The sequence below is a fragment of the Macaca mulatta genome, chromosome 16 (genome assembly GCF_049350105.2).
Source record: "Macaca mulatta isolate MMU2019108-1 chromosome 16, T2T-MMU8v2.0, whole genome shotgun sequence".
NCBI lineage: Eukaryota > Metazoa > Chordata > Mammalia > Primates > Cercopithecidae > Macaca > Macaca mulatta.
Window position 1 is genome coordinate 13,128,175 of NC_133421.1, and position 14,119 is coordinate 13,142,293.

The following is a 14,119-nucleotide window of genomic DNA, read 5'->3' on the forward strand; positions in this document are numbered from 1 at the left end:
TCACTCAACAAATAGGTGTTCAGGGTCAGGGACTCTTCCAGGCACTGGAAATGCCGAGGTACCTTTGGGGCATTTACAACTTACTGGACAGAAAATAAGCAAATAGTATAATATAATGCCAAATAATATAATTCCAGGGTGTGATAAGCGCTCTGAATAAGCAGAAGAAGGGGATAGAGAGTTTGGGAAAAAGCTGGATGGGTGGATCTCTTTCCATGGAAGGGTGAGGAAAGGCCTAAGACCTTGAGTTGAGCACCAGATAAAAGTGTTGTCCACCGTGTGTGTGTTAAGTTACATAAAACAATGTAAGTATCCCTCTTTTTAAGTGACCAGACTTTCTCCAAAAGTAGGATGGTTCAATAAATATTTCACTAATACCTAGGAAAAACTGAAGATGAAACACCTTCCTGTCACCTCCCTAGACCGTGCTTTAAGTATTCTTGAGAAATAAAATAGTCTAACAAAATTATCGTCTGGGTTTCTGATGTAATCAAACATATCAAAATGCATCTCCCTTTTAAAATGGTTAGGAAGTATTTCCTAGAAATTGAAATTGACATCCACAGAATTATGAAGAATGAGCACCAAGGTTGCATTTCACAGCACAAGTATGACTCTCCCTATAAAACCAATTACAACTAAGCACTTTCCGAGAGACTTGAATTACTACTGAAGTCAATTTCATTTCCATAAAGTTCATTTCGGTTTTCTTCCCAGTATATCAAGTTGAACCTATTTTTAAAGAAAGACTGCCACTTTTCCCACCATTAGTGGCAAAAGTCCCTCCCTGGTTTTGGCATCTGTCTTCCCTGCCTTAGCTGGTGTCTTCCCTCTTCTCTCCCCTCCCACTTCAGCTGCTTGCCACCAGCCATGCCCAAACACAGCTGAACAAAAACAGGCTTGTTAGATGGCTGCCCAAATCTGCATGGGGACCCTCCTGGCCAAACGGGGAAAGTCAGCTATTGTCCCCACTTCCCAGCGCCTCTGTCACTGCTGCTGGAGTTGGCATCCCAGCAGGAGAAAGGAGACAGGCAGCCTGTGCTAGCCTGATGGGTTACCCACAGCAGCGGCCATGGGCAGTGAGATTTCCTGCGGTGATACCAGGACCTGCTGGATTTTACAGCATCGGTGTCGTAGTGCACCCCTTAAACCTCCAGAGTAGAGGGTCCCTCCCACAGTCCACGCCAAATGTTGGCCAAAATGACACAAAGGGAACTTTTGCCGTCCTCTTTCCTGCCTAAGGGGCATGCACATGGATTGGAAGTCATGATAAGAACCGTATCTTGTTTTGGAGGTTTTGTGATGTTTAGGTACTCACAAGAGATAAATTCAATCTGTCCTGCTAGACGTATTCAAGAGGAAGCTCCCATCCTATCGGAGGTGAAGTAGCTTCCATGGACTCAGGAGGGGCTCCTCCCCAAGGCTTCTGGGTTGTGCTGTCCACCTGTCATTGGACCTCAAGCACACCTGGGACACTGCCACATCAACAACAGCGGTGATACTGTGTGTGCAGACCTGGCCTAAATCCCAGGCTTGAGTTAACTGACTTAACACTCAGCATCATGCTACAAGGTGTTGTTATTATTCTGCAGCAGATGAAGAAGCGCAGCACAGAGCTGGTAAATAACTACTTGCCGCCACCTGGCTGGCAGGAGGACATAACATCCCATGCACACCCAGCAAGGGCACCCTGCAGATGTCTTTGCTTGGCAGAGAAGTTGCAAAGAAGGCCAGTGTCACCCTCTGGGCATGTCTTCAGGACTATTTTGCGACTCTGCTTTCCTGTCAACATCCCCTAGGATTACTGTCATTCTAGAACTGGATAACATGATCCATTTGAAATGAGCTATTTTAGAGAAATCAGCGATAAAGCTACCAGTTATACAAATAGTTTTATTATTATTTGTTAAAGACCGCAAAGACATAGAGAGGTGGAAGCATACATTTCACTTATTTATGTATATATATATTTATTTTGGTTCGCATGAATTTTATTTGACTGTACTTTCTCTTTGCTTTGTTATCGAGTTTAAACAAGAGTTATTTTTACCAATCCAATCTAATAATAAGGTTACGAAACTAATCAGGCTCCACAATTTCCTAAGCAACCACCGCCCCCAGGTTTCCAACTTTTCTCATCCACTGTTGTGATGATGATGGTGATTTTAACTCTTTTGTGAATTGTCCCCATAGGGTCTTCTGAAGACGGCCCTGGATTTCCACAAACTGGGAAAGGTGGAGTTCAGCGGCATCAGAGGGAATGCCCTGAGTCAGCAGGTCCAGCAAATGCATGAGGAATTTCACGAGATGTACAGGCTTTTCTCAGGGTCCTCCTCCGACTGCCTGTACCTCCAAAGCACGGTAGGGTTGGGAAGGGCTGAATCACCAGCTCTGCCTCTGTCCCAGATGCCTCTCACCTGTAGGGTCTAGGCATTTACTTGTATTTTCCCTGTGTATCTCCTTTGGCTCTGTGGTCCCAGTGGGTTTGCTAATTACCCTTTGTGTTAGGAGAAATTATTATTCCTTGTGCCAAGAGAAAGATTCTAATTATTCTTTGTGTTGGGAGAAAGATCAAGGAGGCCTCTTCCAGCTGTTAACTGCTCCAGACTAATGACACCAGGGTTTCAGAGATGCTGAGGTGGGTATGACCTGACAGTGGAGGTTGTGGCCACCCTGTGGCTTCAGAAGTTTTAAGCTCAGTGAAAGAAGCCAGATCCAGAAAGACAAATGTTTCACGGTCTCACCTATACGAGGCGTCCAAAATAGTCAAAGCCATAGAAGCAGAGTGTAATGGTGGCTGCCAGGGGCTGGGGAAGAGACAAATGGGAAGGTGGTGGTCAAAGAGTATAAAGCTTCAGTTATGCATGATAAATAATTGCTGGAGCTCTAACGTACCACATGGTGAAGACAGTTAACAACACTGTATTGTGGGCTGGGCGTGGTGGCGCATGCCTGTAATCCCAGCACTGTGGGAGGAAAAGGCGGGCAGATCACGAGGTCAAGAGATTGAGACCATCCTGGCTAACATGGTGAAACCCCGTCTCTACTAAAAATACAAAAATTAGCCAGGCGTGATGGCAGCCACCTGTAGTCCCAGCTACTCAGGAGGCCGAGGCAGGAGAATTGCTTGAACCTGGGAGGCGGAGGTTGCAGTGAGCCGAGATCGTGCCACTGCGCTCCAGCCTGGCGATAGAGGGAGACTCCGTCTCAAAAAAAAAAAAAAATTGTATTGCTTTGCTCTCTCACTCATAAGTGGGAGTTGAACAATGAGAACACATGGACACAGGGAGGGGAGCAACATACACTGGGACCTGTCAGGGGTTGGGGGACAAAGGGAGAGAGAGCATTAGGACAAATGATGCATGCAGGGCTTAAAACCTAGATGAGGGGTTGATAGGTGCAGCAAACCACCATGGCATATGTATACCTATGTAACAAACCTGCACATTCTGCACACGTATCCCAGAACTAACAGTAAAATAATTTTAAAAAAAGAAAAACTGTTTTGCGTACTTGAAATTCACTAAAAGGGTAGATCCTAAGTGTTCTCACCACCCACACAAAAAGCAAATGGTAACTGTATGACGTGATGAATATGTTAATTAGGTTGATAGTGGTGATCATTTCACAGTATATACAATTTTTATTTGTCAATTTAACTTAATAAAACTGAGTGGGAAAGAAGTTTTAAGCTTTGGGCAAAAATTGCTAAGGGAAGAACAGGCACACTTGGGCAGAATTTTTTTAGTGACTTGGGGAGGTGTAAGTGAAGCCACAGCCTGGGTTTTCTGATCTGAACCTGGTTCCCAGCAGAACACATAGGATAAGGAAAGGGCCAGTGAAGCATTTTCCAGGACAGGAACAAAGAGCCCGCATCTCACCTGTAGCCCCAAGAAAGCCTCAACCTGTGAGTCCACACCCATGGGAGAAAAAAAGAAGGAAAAGGGCCAGTATGAAAACAGAGAATGGAATTCCCAGAAAAAGGAATGGCAGAATTACTGGAGAAGGAGTTTTAAGAGTGTGTGCAGGAAAAGGAGAAAGAAATTAGGGCAGGAATCTGCCCTGAGCACCTTCAGACATCCAGGGGAATCTTATTTGGCCAGACCCAGGAAGTCACTGCCTTCTAAGAATTCTATGAGTCAAAAGTAGACCCAAAAAAGGTGGGCCATAGACCATCGTGGCTAGCACAGTGAAACCCCATCTCTATTAAAAATACAAAAAATTGGCTGGGAGTGGTGGTGTGGGCCTGTAATCCAGCTACTTGGGAGGCTGAGGCAGGAGAATTGCTTGAACCCGGGAGGCAGAGGTTGCAGTGAGCCGAGTTCGCGCCACTGCACTCCAGCCTGGGCGACAGAGCGAGACTCCGTCTCAAAAAAAAAAGAAAAAAAAGGTGGACCACAGAGCAGGCTATATACAATGTATTTGCTACCCTATGATACAATAAAACAAAGCTTAATCCCAGGGATTTTGCCCAGGGTAAAAACTAAAAACTAAAAAGAAACATACCACAATGTCATCATGTTTGGGAAGTAGGACTAGACTATTTCTTCATACCCTTTTTTTTTTTTTCACACACACACATGCATTACTGTTACAAAGCAGTAATAACAAATAATTCCACAAATTAGAGATTGGCGTTAACAGTGTTTCTCCGAAAATTGCTACATCCTAAGAGAAATACATTAGGGTTGCCAGATAAACTACACTAATTTGGACATATTAAAAAAAAAATTCTTGTTTATCTGAAATTCCAATTTAACTGAGTGCCTTGTAGTTTTATTTGCTAAATTTGGAAATCTTAAGAACAAGGCTAGTTGCTGTCTTCACCAATTAAGAAGGATTTAGAAGAAATAGTTTGTATTAGTTTAATTAGCTTTCTTTCCTCCTAATGGCTAGATTAGTTTGCTGACAATGGAAAAATGGAATTCTGACTTGGGGAAGGGAAGAAAGTGGGTGGTAATGTTGAAAGAGCCCCGTTGCTAGGGCTGTTGCTGCTATAATGGTTTTCAGGGTAACAAGAGCTGGTGTTATAAGAGCTGGTGTTATGAGTGAGAGAGAAGGGGCTTCAGGAAGCAGAACAGAGGAGCATGGAAAGGGTGGAAGAACACCAAACTCACATCTAATTCACTCCACCATTTTGCTGGGACCCTCTAGGTAAAAATGCTGCAACCACAGGGTAACTCTACATGGCTAAAAGTTAAGTCATGCCATGGTGAATTTCAGAAAATTAAAATAATTCTTTGGTATAACCAGTTCAAACACAAAAGTTAGCTGTGAGGAGCATAGTGGGGTTGGCTTTCAGAAAATTATGTTTTACATATACATGTATATATGTGTGTGTGTGTGTGTGTGTGTATATATGTATATATATGGTGTCTCTTCAGGATTTTGAAAATGACATCGCTGAATTTAACCAGAAAGTAGAAGATCTCGACCGAAGACTGGGGACTATCTTTATTCAAGCTTTTGATGATGCACCTGGCTTGGAGCATGCCTTTAAGGTTTGTGTAAATGGGGCAAGAACCACTCTGTCCTGGATACTCCCCTAGCCCTCATGAGAGGATGATATGGATACCTTTCCAACTGTTCTGTTCCTGCAACTATTAATTATTCTTATTAATCTATTAGAGAAGGATGTGGGAATCCTTCTCAAGAAAGTGTGCAGAACTGGGATTCTCAGGCTGAGTACTTGTGTTTTCCTGAAAATGTAACAATGTAAAAATACTTTTAAGAGGAATTTCGGCAGTGATCTCTTCAGGTGCCACACCATTATCAGTAGGGAAAGCGTGACCGTGCAGTACCATGGCTATTTAACCATGGTTGCTAGGTTGATTCAATCTAGAGCAAACCACCTCCCAGGTAATGAGTGATAGGTTTCAGGCATCGACCACTGGAATAAGAAGATTTTTGCTCTTACCATATCACGCTCAGATCAGGTAGTACAAAGTGTATGGAGGAGAAGGTTTAGGACAAGGCATAGATGATGAGTAGGTAAATGACTGCACAGCTGAAAGCGCTGCATCGTGAGACATGAAGACTCGGTGGAGCATGATATGTCTTCCACCAATCAACCAAGAGGCTTATTCTGGGCCGGGCACGGTGGCTCACGCCTGTAATCCCAGCACTTTGGGAGGCAGAGGCGGGCGGATCACGAGGTCAGGAGATCGAGACCATCATGGCTGACAGGTGAAACCCTGTCTCTACTAAAAATACAAAAAAAAAAAAATTAGCCAGGCATGATGGTGGACGTCTGTAGTCCTAGCTACTCGGGAGGCTGAGGCAGGAGAATGGCCTGAACCCGGGAGGTGGAGCTTGCAGTGAGCCGAGATCACGCTACTGCACTCCAGCCTGGGGGACAGTGAGGCTCTGTCTCGGGGGAAAAAAAAAAAGCTTATTCTGTAAAATTTTAAGGGTTCCACTAGTTGGTGGAAGAAGTTACAAGAAGTCACAGTGTGGTTCAGTAGAGGAAAGAGATTTCTGTCAAAGCTGTTTAAGATGGAATGGACTTCTCCAGCTAGTAGTTCAGTTTCTGGGCACTGAAAATATTCAGACAGAGGATCTGTGATGGGTGGGACAATTGTAGAAGAGGCTTCAACCCTGGATGGATGGATCTGTGCTATTCTAGAATATTTGGTAACCCAAATGTGGCAAGCTTCATTAGCCATTGAGTATATGGGTACATGTAACCTTTAATAAATACCGTAATTCACATTGGAAGGCTTTTGAGATTCCCCTCTCCAAGCGTTTGATCCAATTCCAGTGAAAGGGCTTGTCTGTGTCCACAGAATGGTCATGCATGCCATTATCTGTCAGGGCTCATTGAAACTCTGCTGCTCAGGTCACTTGTGGGGCTGAAACTCCATCCGTGCACTAAGGATGCCCAGCCCTACCCATCATATAGATCCCTCTCCACCAGAGATGTTCAGGAGTCTTCAAGGGATGCCTCACAAGCATTCTCAAGTCACTTTGAAGTCTTTGAAATCACGGCATCCGCTACATGTCTACAGACCCCCTTTCAATTTTATCTGCCAAGAAAGGTGCTTGAAGGAGTCTTGCCATTGCTTTTCTTCTGATGCTCCCACCATGAAAACATCTCTGTATGGGCCAAGGGCATGCCTCTTTGGGTTCAAACATTCCAATCCTTGAAATTTTATGGTAGGGTAGGGTTCTGGGCAGAAGTAGAGGGAGACCTTCCCTCCACTGACGCAGGACTGCTTGTACCCAGAGTTTCAGAGGACTCATAAAAGCAGATGATTTATCTTCTGACCTTGACTCCTCTTCTCAGCAGAGTTTCCAGCCCAGCCCATGGAAACTAGTAGGAAAACCATGACCCTCCGATCCCTTCTGCCTACTTTGTTTCCCTCTTTTTGGTGATCTCACCAACAAGAAACTAAAACCCTTCCTTTATCCCCAAGCAAAAGCAAAATCTCCAATGGACATAAGCTCACGCAGAGAAGAACTTTTTCAAGCCTGGGGAGCAGGGACCAGAGAGAGTACCTGACTCTGGATCCCCTGCTGCTGCTGTAAGATCATCCAGCTACTAGGTGGCCCCTCAGTGGACATGAATCCATGAGTACATCCAGGCCAAGGACTGTGAATAGAGGGTGCAGGCTGGCCATGGTGGTCCCTCAGTGCACATACCTGTACTTCCTCAACAGAAGATGGGAGCCACAGAACTGGGTGGAGTCCGGCTCTCTTATGCTTCCATTGAGGCAGAGCTACTTTTTACCGTCTCCAGAGATCTGGGTGATTGTTTTGTGGAAGAAAGTGTGACCCTAGATCCTCCCCAGTGGAAGGCTTTTTAGCACCTTTAGAGAGTCCTTAGAGTGCCTTGGAATCATTTAGGAAATCCAATCAAGCTGTTAGGTCTGGAAAACATCTGGCCAAGGACCCCATATTTGGCCTTTCTCCGTACGTGGTCATTCTGCATAACATGGCCTGGACACCTTGGACTTCTAGGAGCCATCTAAGATTATGAACTGTTGCCAACCAGCTCCTAGAGCTTGCACTCCCTCCAGGCTTTGGATGCCAGTGAAGCAAAAAAAATGGCCCAACCTGCAATAAGGAGGTAGGATAAAGAGCATAGGGTCTTAGACAAATGCAGACTGTTCAGCTTCCAGTTTTAAGACATGTGGATGTAATTTTACATCATGTTTCTCATGTTCTTTGACTTAAAGCAAGGGTTCCAATTTTTTTTTACAAAAGGTCAGAGAATAAATATTTTAGACTATGGGTACATGTGTTTTCTGTCACATCCTCTTTTTCATTTTATTATTTATTATTTTTATTTATTTATTTTTAAGAGAGTCTTGCTCTCTCGCCTCGGCTGGAGTGCAGTGGTGTGATCTCAACTCACTGCAACCTCTGCCTCTCGGGTTCAAGCGATTCTCATGCCTCAACCTCCCAAGTAGCTGGGGTTACAGGCACACGCCACCATGCCTGGCTAATTTTTTTTTTTTTTTTTTTTTTTTTTTTTTTGTATTTTTAGTAGAGACGGGGGTTTTGCCACATTTACCTGGCTGGTCTTGAACTCCTGGCCTCAAGTGATCTGCCTGCCTTGTTCTCCCAAAGTGCTGGGATTATAGGCATGAGCCACAGTGCCCAGCCCTCTTTTTAATTTTTTTTAATTCTTTTTTTAAATGCAAAAACCATGCACTGACGCCACGGGCCAGAGTTGGGCGGGTTTGGCTGCCTGCTGCTGTACTTTGTCACCCCCTGGCTTCAAGCACTAGGTGGAGATGAGAGGTTATCGTGGAAGGCACGCTTAGAAGCAGAGTATTGGTATATCCTAAATATAACTGAAGTCCCACATGGCCTCATCTCAGAAAAGCATCACAATCGAAGAAACACAGTCCAGGAGCCAGAAAGTAATTACAAGCATTTCACATCTTGATTTTGCTGCTCCAGGAAACACTGAGGGATTAGGGCAGCCTGAATGCACTGCAACACGTCTTCAGAGCAAGCACCATTCTCAGGGCACCTGCTCTCAGAAACTATTTCCTTGTTCCCATTCTCAAATTTTAGCCCTTCGAATTCTCCCCAACATCCAGCTTACTTAGCAACTTCTTCTGTTCCATCATCACCTTCTTTCTGTTCTAGGTCTTTTTTTTTTTTTTTTTTTTTTTTGAGACAGTGTCTCGCTCTGTTGCCCAGGCTGGAGTGCAATGGCACGATCTTGGCATCTTGGCTCACTGCAACCTCTGCCTCCCAGATTCAGGCAATTCCCTGCCTCAGCCTCCTGAGTAGCTGGGATTACAGGCACCCGCCACCACGCCCAGCTAATTTTTGTATTTTTAGTAGAGACGGGGTTTCACCATCTTGGCCAGGCTGGTCTTAAACTCCTGACCTCGTGATTCACCCGCCTTGGCCTTCCAAAGTCCTGGGATTACAGCCACTGCGCCCAGCCTGTTCTAGGTCTTAATTATGTAGCTCAACTTAACCTTTCTGGGATCTTTAGTTGTCCCTTTGTTTATTGGTTTATCCAGATTCTTGTGCCAAGTAGAGCTGGGGGTAGGTAACTCAGCAGACAGGAATTCTCTGTCAGAAGCAAAGGAGAGGAGAAAGACTATGAATATCATCCACATATGAATAATTACTGGTCCAGTTCCACAATAACACTGTTCACTCTTCTTACGTTTGTAGGCATATGAAGGAAAAACCAGAGCACTGGATATGTATGACCACGGAAAGGTTTAATCTGTGATTTATTTTTCCTCTTTTTCCTCCACCTTCCCTACAGCTGCTAGACATAGCAGGAAACCTCCTTGAAAGACCACTGGTAGCGAGGGATACATCTGATAAATACCTGGTCCTCATCCAAATGTTCAACAAAGATCTGGATGCAGTGAGGATGATCTACAGTCAGCATGTCCAGGAGGAAGCAGAACTTGGTAGGCTTGTTGAAGGGGATTTTGATGAGGACATTCTGTTACTGGGAAGAAGCAATGCATTCCTCTTGTATTTGTTAAATGTCCATGTATGGATCCATACATTCTCAAAAAAGAGCAAGCACAACCTTCTTGCTTGAAATTCCAGACCACCTTGGGTGACCGGGGAGCTCTCTGAACTGTGGCTTTCCCTGGTTCTGGGGCTGAGATTGGCAGGCTGACCCAGCGTGGTGCAGTCTTGACCGCCTCTGTTCAACTGAGACCTTGGCATCATGTATAAGTTGATCCTTGATCAGTGTTGCTACACTGACTAATCTTCAACACACCTCCATTCCAAAATAAATGTTTACATGCCTGAGAAAAGTTTCTTATGCCTTCTAATGCCATAGCAACCATGCTTCTGGTGGGAGGAACCAGCAGGAGCCCTCCAAAGGGCAGTACCATGCCAAGGCGTGATGTCTCCATTTTTGTTATGATGCTTAGAGTCAAAACAAATGCATTTCAGTTTTGCATACATTTATTGAATCCTTACTACATGCCAAACATGCCTGTGGGTATTGTATACTGTGGCAGGTCAAGGTAAGGGATAAAATAATTAATATGAAAAGATCGTTCTTTATAGAATGTTGAGTATCACTCGACTTGAGCTATAAAGAATGGTAACAAGCTGGGAGCGATGGGGTGAACCTCTAATCCTAGTGACTCAGGAGGCTGAGGCGGGAGGATCACTTGAGTTCAGGAGCACGAGGCTGCAGAAGCTATGAGCCTGCCACTGCACTCTAGCCTGGGTGACAGAGCCAGACCCTGTCTCTCAAAATAAAATAAGAAACAAATAAAATACATTCCTATAGTCAATCGCACAGTGCGCTGCATATAGTGGGTGCTCAATAAGTGGTTATTGGACTGAATGGCCTCTGGCATCTGAAAAATGATGCCATTTGGAAGAAATAAATTATTGACTTCTTATGATGAAAAGAAAAGAAAGAGCAAGAGACTAAAACCCTTCCTTCCTCCCCAAGCAAAGATGCATTGTGGATGGGAGATTCGAGGGCAGGCTTAACAAGACAAGATGCACTGTGGCTGGGAGGTTCAAGGGCAGGTTTATGTAAAAGGTAGTCTTGAGCTGAGCCCTAGAAGTTGGGAGATCAACAGTAAAGGAGAGGAGGCAAAGGCCTTCGGAGAAGACATGAGAGGATACAGAAGGTGATCAGCTGGGCCTGCCTATAGCCAAACAAGGTGTGTGGAAGAAACCCCGTCAGCCACGGCATTTGGGGTCAGCTTGGGAAGTGCTCAGAGTGCTGGGTTAAGGAACTTGGAATCATGATCGAGGGTATGAGAAATTATCAAAGGCTTTTAAGTAGCTGAGCAACAGGATCACTCTGCTTGCTAGTAGGTTTCATGGTGAGATCATCAAGAATCGCCTCCACTTGGAAGTCATTCCAAGAAAATCCACTGACCAAGCTTTATGTGGGATCATCCCCATGACTTCTTATGGTCAGATACAGAGTTTGAAAACTCAAATGTCTTCAGAAGCTATAGTGGTAACAAATGACCACAACCTTAGTACCTTAAAACACCACCACCCATCTTTCAGCTAACAATTCTTTTTTTTTTTTAGATGGAGTCTGGCTCTATTGCCCAGGCTGGAGTGCAGTGGCACGCACGATCTCAGCTCATTGCAACGTCCACCTCCCCAGTTCAAGCAATTCTCCTGCCACAGCCTCCAGAGTAGCTGGGATTACAGGCACCTGCCACCACACCCAGCTAATTTTTTGTATTTTTAGTAGAGTCAGGGTTTCACCATGTTGGTCAGGCTGGTCTCGAGCTCCCGACCTCATGATCTGCCTGCTTCAGCCTCCCAAAATGCTGGGATTACAGGCGTGAGCCACCACGCCCGGCCGTCAGCTCACACTTCTGTAGGTCAGGAGTCCAGCATGGTGCATCTGGGTTCTCTACTCAGAGAGTATCCCAAAGCTGAAATCAAGGTGTCGGCCAGGCTGAGTTTGTATCTGGAGGCTCTGGAGGAAAAATCCACTGCCATCCTCCTTGCTGTTGGTAGAATCCAGTCCCTCATGACTATAGGAGTGAGGTCTCCATTTCCCGTTGGCTGTCAGTCAAGGGCCACTCTTAGCAACTAGAAGCCATCTGCATTCATTACCATATAGCCACCTCCATCTTCAAGCCAGCAACAGGACGTTAAATCCTCTCATGTATCAAATCTCTGCCTTCCTCTCCTGCCACCAGCCAGATAAACCATTCTGCATTTAAGGCCTCACCTGATTAGGTCAGGCCCAGCCAGGGTCCTCTTCCTCCTAGCATATGACATAGCATGACCACAGGTATGACGTCTCATCATAGCCACAGTTTCAACCCATGCTTAAAGGCTAGAGGATTATGCGAGGGTGAGGGTCATTGGGGGTCATCTTAGAGTTTTGCCTATCATGGAGGACAAGCCGGAAATGAAAATCATGGATCTGGATTGAGCATGGTGACACCAGGGAAGGGTGGTACGCGTGGTGAAATAAAGGAAGTGGCCACTTCTCTAGTCGCTAGTTAGAAATGCCAGTGGATTCTTGCTAATCTTGTCATTTTCCCCAAGAAGCTGGGAAGTGAGATTCTTTAAAAAGTGAAACCTCACATTTGTTAAATCTTGACAACTAACTATAAGCAGACAAACCCAATGCCTGGGCTAACATAAGCATATCTAATCTGTGTTGACTCGAGTCCAGGGCTTCATAATCCATATGGCCTGCCTCATTCATCATCTTACGGAATTCTCGCAGGAAACCTGGAAGTTAAGCAGGGAAGATATTATTCCCATTTTATGGATGTGAAAATTGAGACCCAGAGTGATTGAGTTGTCTGTTTAAGTGAGTGTTTTAACCCTGACTTTCCAATTAGAGTCATCTTGAGAGCTTTTAAAAAACACTCAGTGGTGGCCGGGTGCAGCGGCTCACGCCTGTAATCCCAGCACTTTTGGGGGTCGAGGCGGGTGGATCACCTGACATCAGGAGTTGGAGACCAGCCTGATCAATATGGTGAAACCCCATCTCGACTACAAATACAAAAATTAGCCAGGTGTGGTGGTGGGCACCTATAATCCCAGCGACTTGGGAGGCTGAGACAGGAGAATCACCTGAACCTGGGAGACAGAGGTTGCAGTGAGCCAAGATTGCACCACTGCACTCCAGCCTGGGCAACAAGAGTGAGACTCCTTGAAACACTCATGGCTGGGCCCCTCCCAGAGCAATGATATCAGAATAGCTTAGGCAGAGGATCCAGGTCCCCTGTGGCTGAGAGTGTTCATCTCAGGGTCATTCTTCCTGTTTATGTGCTCCCAGGGTGACTTTAGTCTGGAGATAATGAGGCAAAAGTGGAGGACCTGGCTGGAGGCGTTTGCCGGGTGGAGAGGGCTGAGGTGCTCTAGACTCATTTCGGTCTGTCTGTGCCATGTCCCCAGGGTTCTCACCGGTGCACAAGAACATGCCCACCGTGGCCGGCGGCCTCCGCTGGGCACAGGAGCTGAGGCAGCGCATCCAGGGTCCTTTTAGCAACTTTGGACGCATCACACACCCGTGAGTATTGTGTTCCTAAAAGACAGGTTTGTCTTGGGCCGCTGTTCCTGCTCTGGAACCCGAGTGTTGTAGAAATGCAACCCTCTTAACGAAGGCGAGAAAATCACCTTCCTTTCTTTCCCTTTCCAGCAAGGGATTAGACAGCTATTGGCCAAGCAGTCACGATATTGATGCATTTGGACTTACGGGCAGGGCCCTTGGTGTGAAGTGAGGTGTAACTGGCTGACTTCTTTTGCTCCGGGGGATTCATTTCTGGAGCCAGGGATTTTAAGCTCTGTGGAGTTCTTCCACACGTCTCCCTTTGATACCATGTCTCCTTGCTGCTGAGACCACTGGAAAATAATGAAGTATGAGGTCTCTGTCCATATTGGGACAACTCTGGGAAACCTGTTAAAGATGCAGGTTCCAGGGCCTCACCTGTCACTGGCTGAATCTGAATCTGGCATGGGCTGGGAATCTGCCCCTTCAGCAAGCTCCTCCTCTGATTCTGATGGTGACCAGGTTTGGAAACCATCAGCTTGCTTCATAGCTGAGGTTAGAAGCTGAGATAGAAGCATCTCAGCTGCTAATTGTGATATTGTGTTTAAGACGCTGCCTGAGGAAAGGCAGTCTTTCTGTGATCCCTCTTTCTAGAAGACTTAATCTTGCTGAGAGCAC

General features: G+C 45.6%; 1 protein-coding gene across 1 annotated transcript in view; it reads left to right on the forward strand.

Moving 5' to 3' along the window:
* DNAH9 (dynein axonemal heavy chain 9) overlaps positions 1-14,119 on the forward strand; it is a 376,944-nt gene that overhangs the window by 27,936 nt on the left and 334,889 nt on the right. The window contains exons 7-10 of the mRNA XM_015118601.3: positions 2,194-2,361; positions 5,385-5,501; positions 9,740-9,890; positions 13,348-13,462. Coding sequence (XP_014974087.3) covers positions 2,194-2,361; positions 5,385-5,501; positions 9,740-9,890; positions 13,348-13,462 — 551 coding nt within the window. The remainder of the gene's footprint in view (positions 1-2,193; positions 2,362-5,384; positions 5,502-9,739; positions 9,891-13,347; positions 13,463-14,119) is intronic.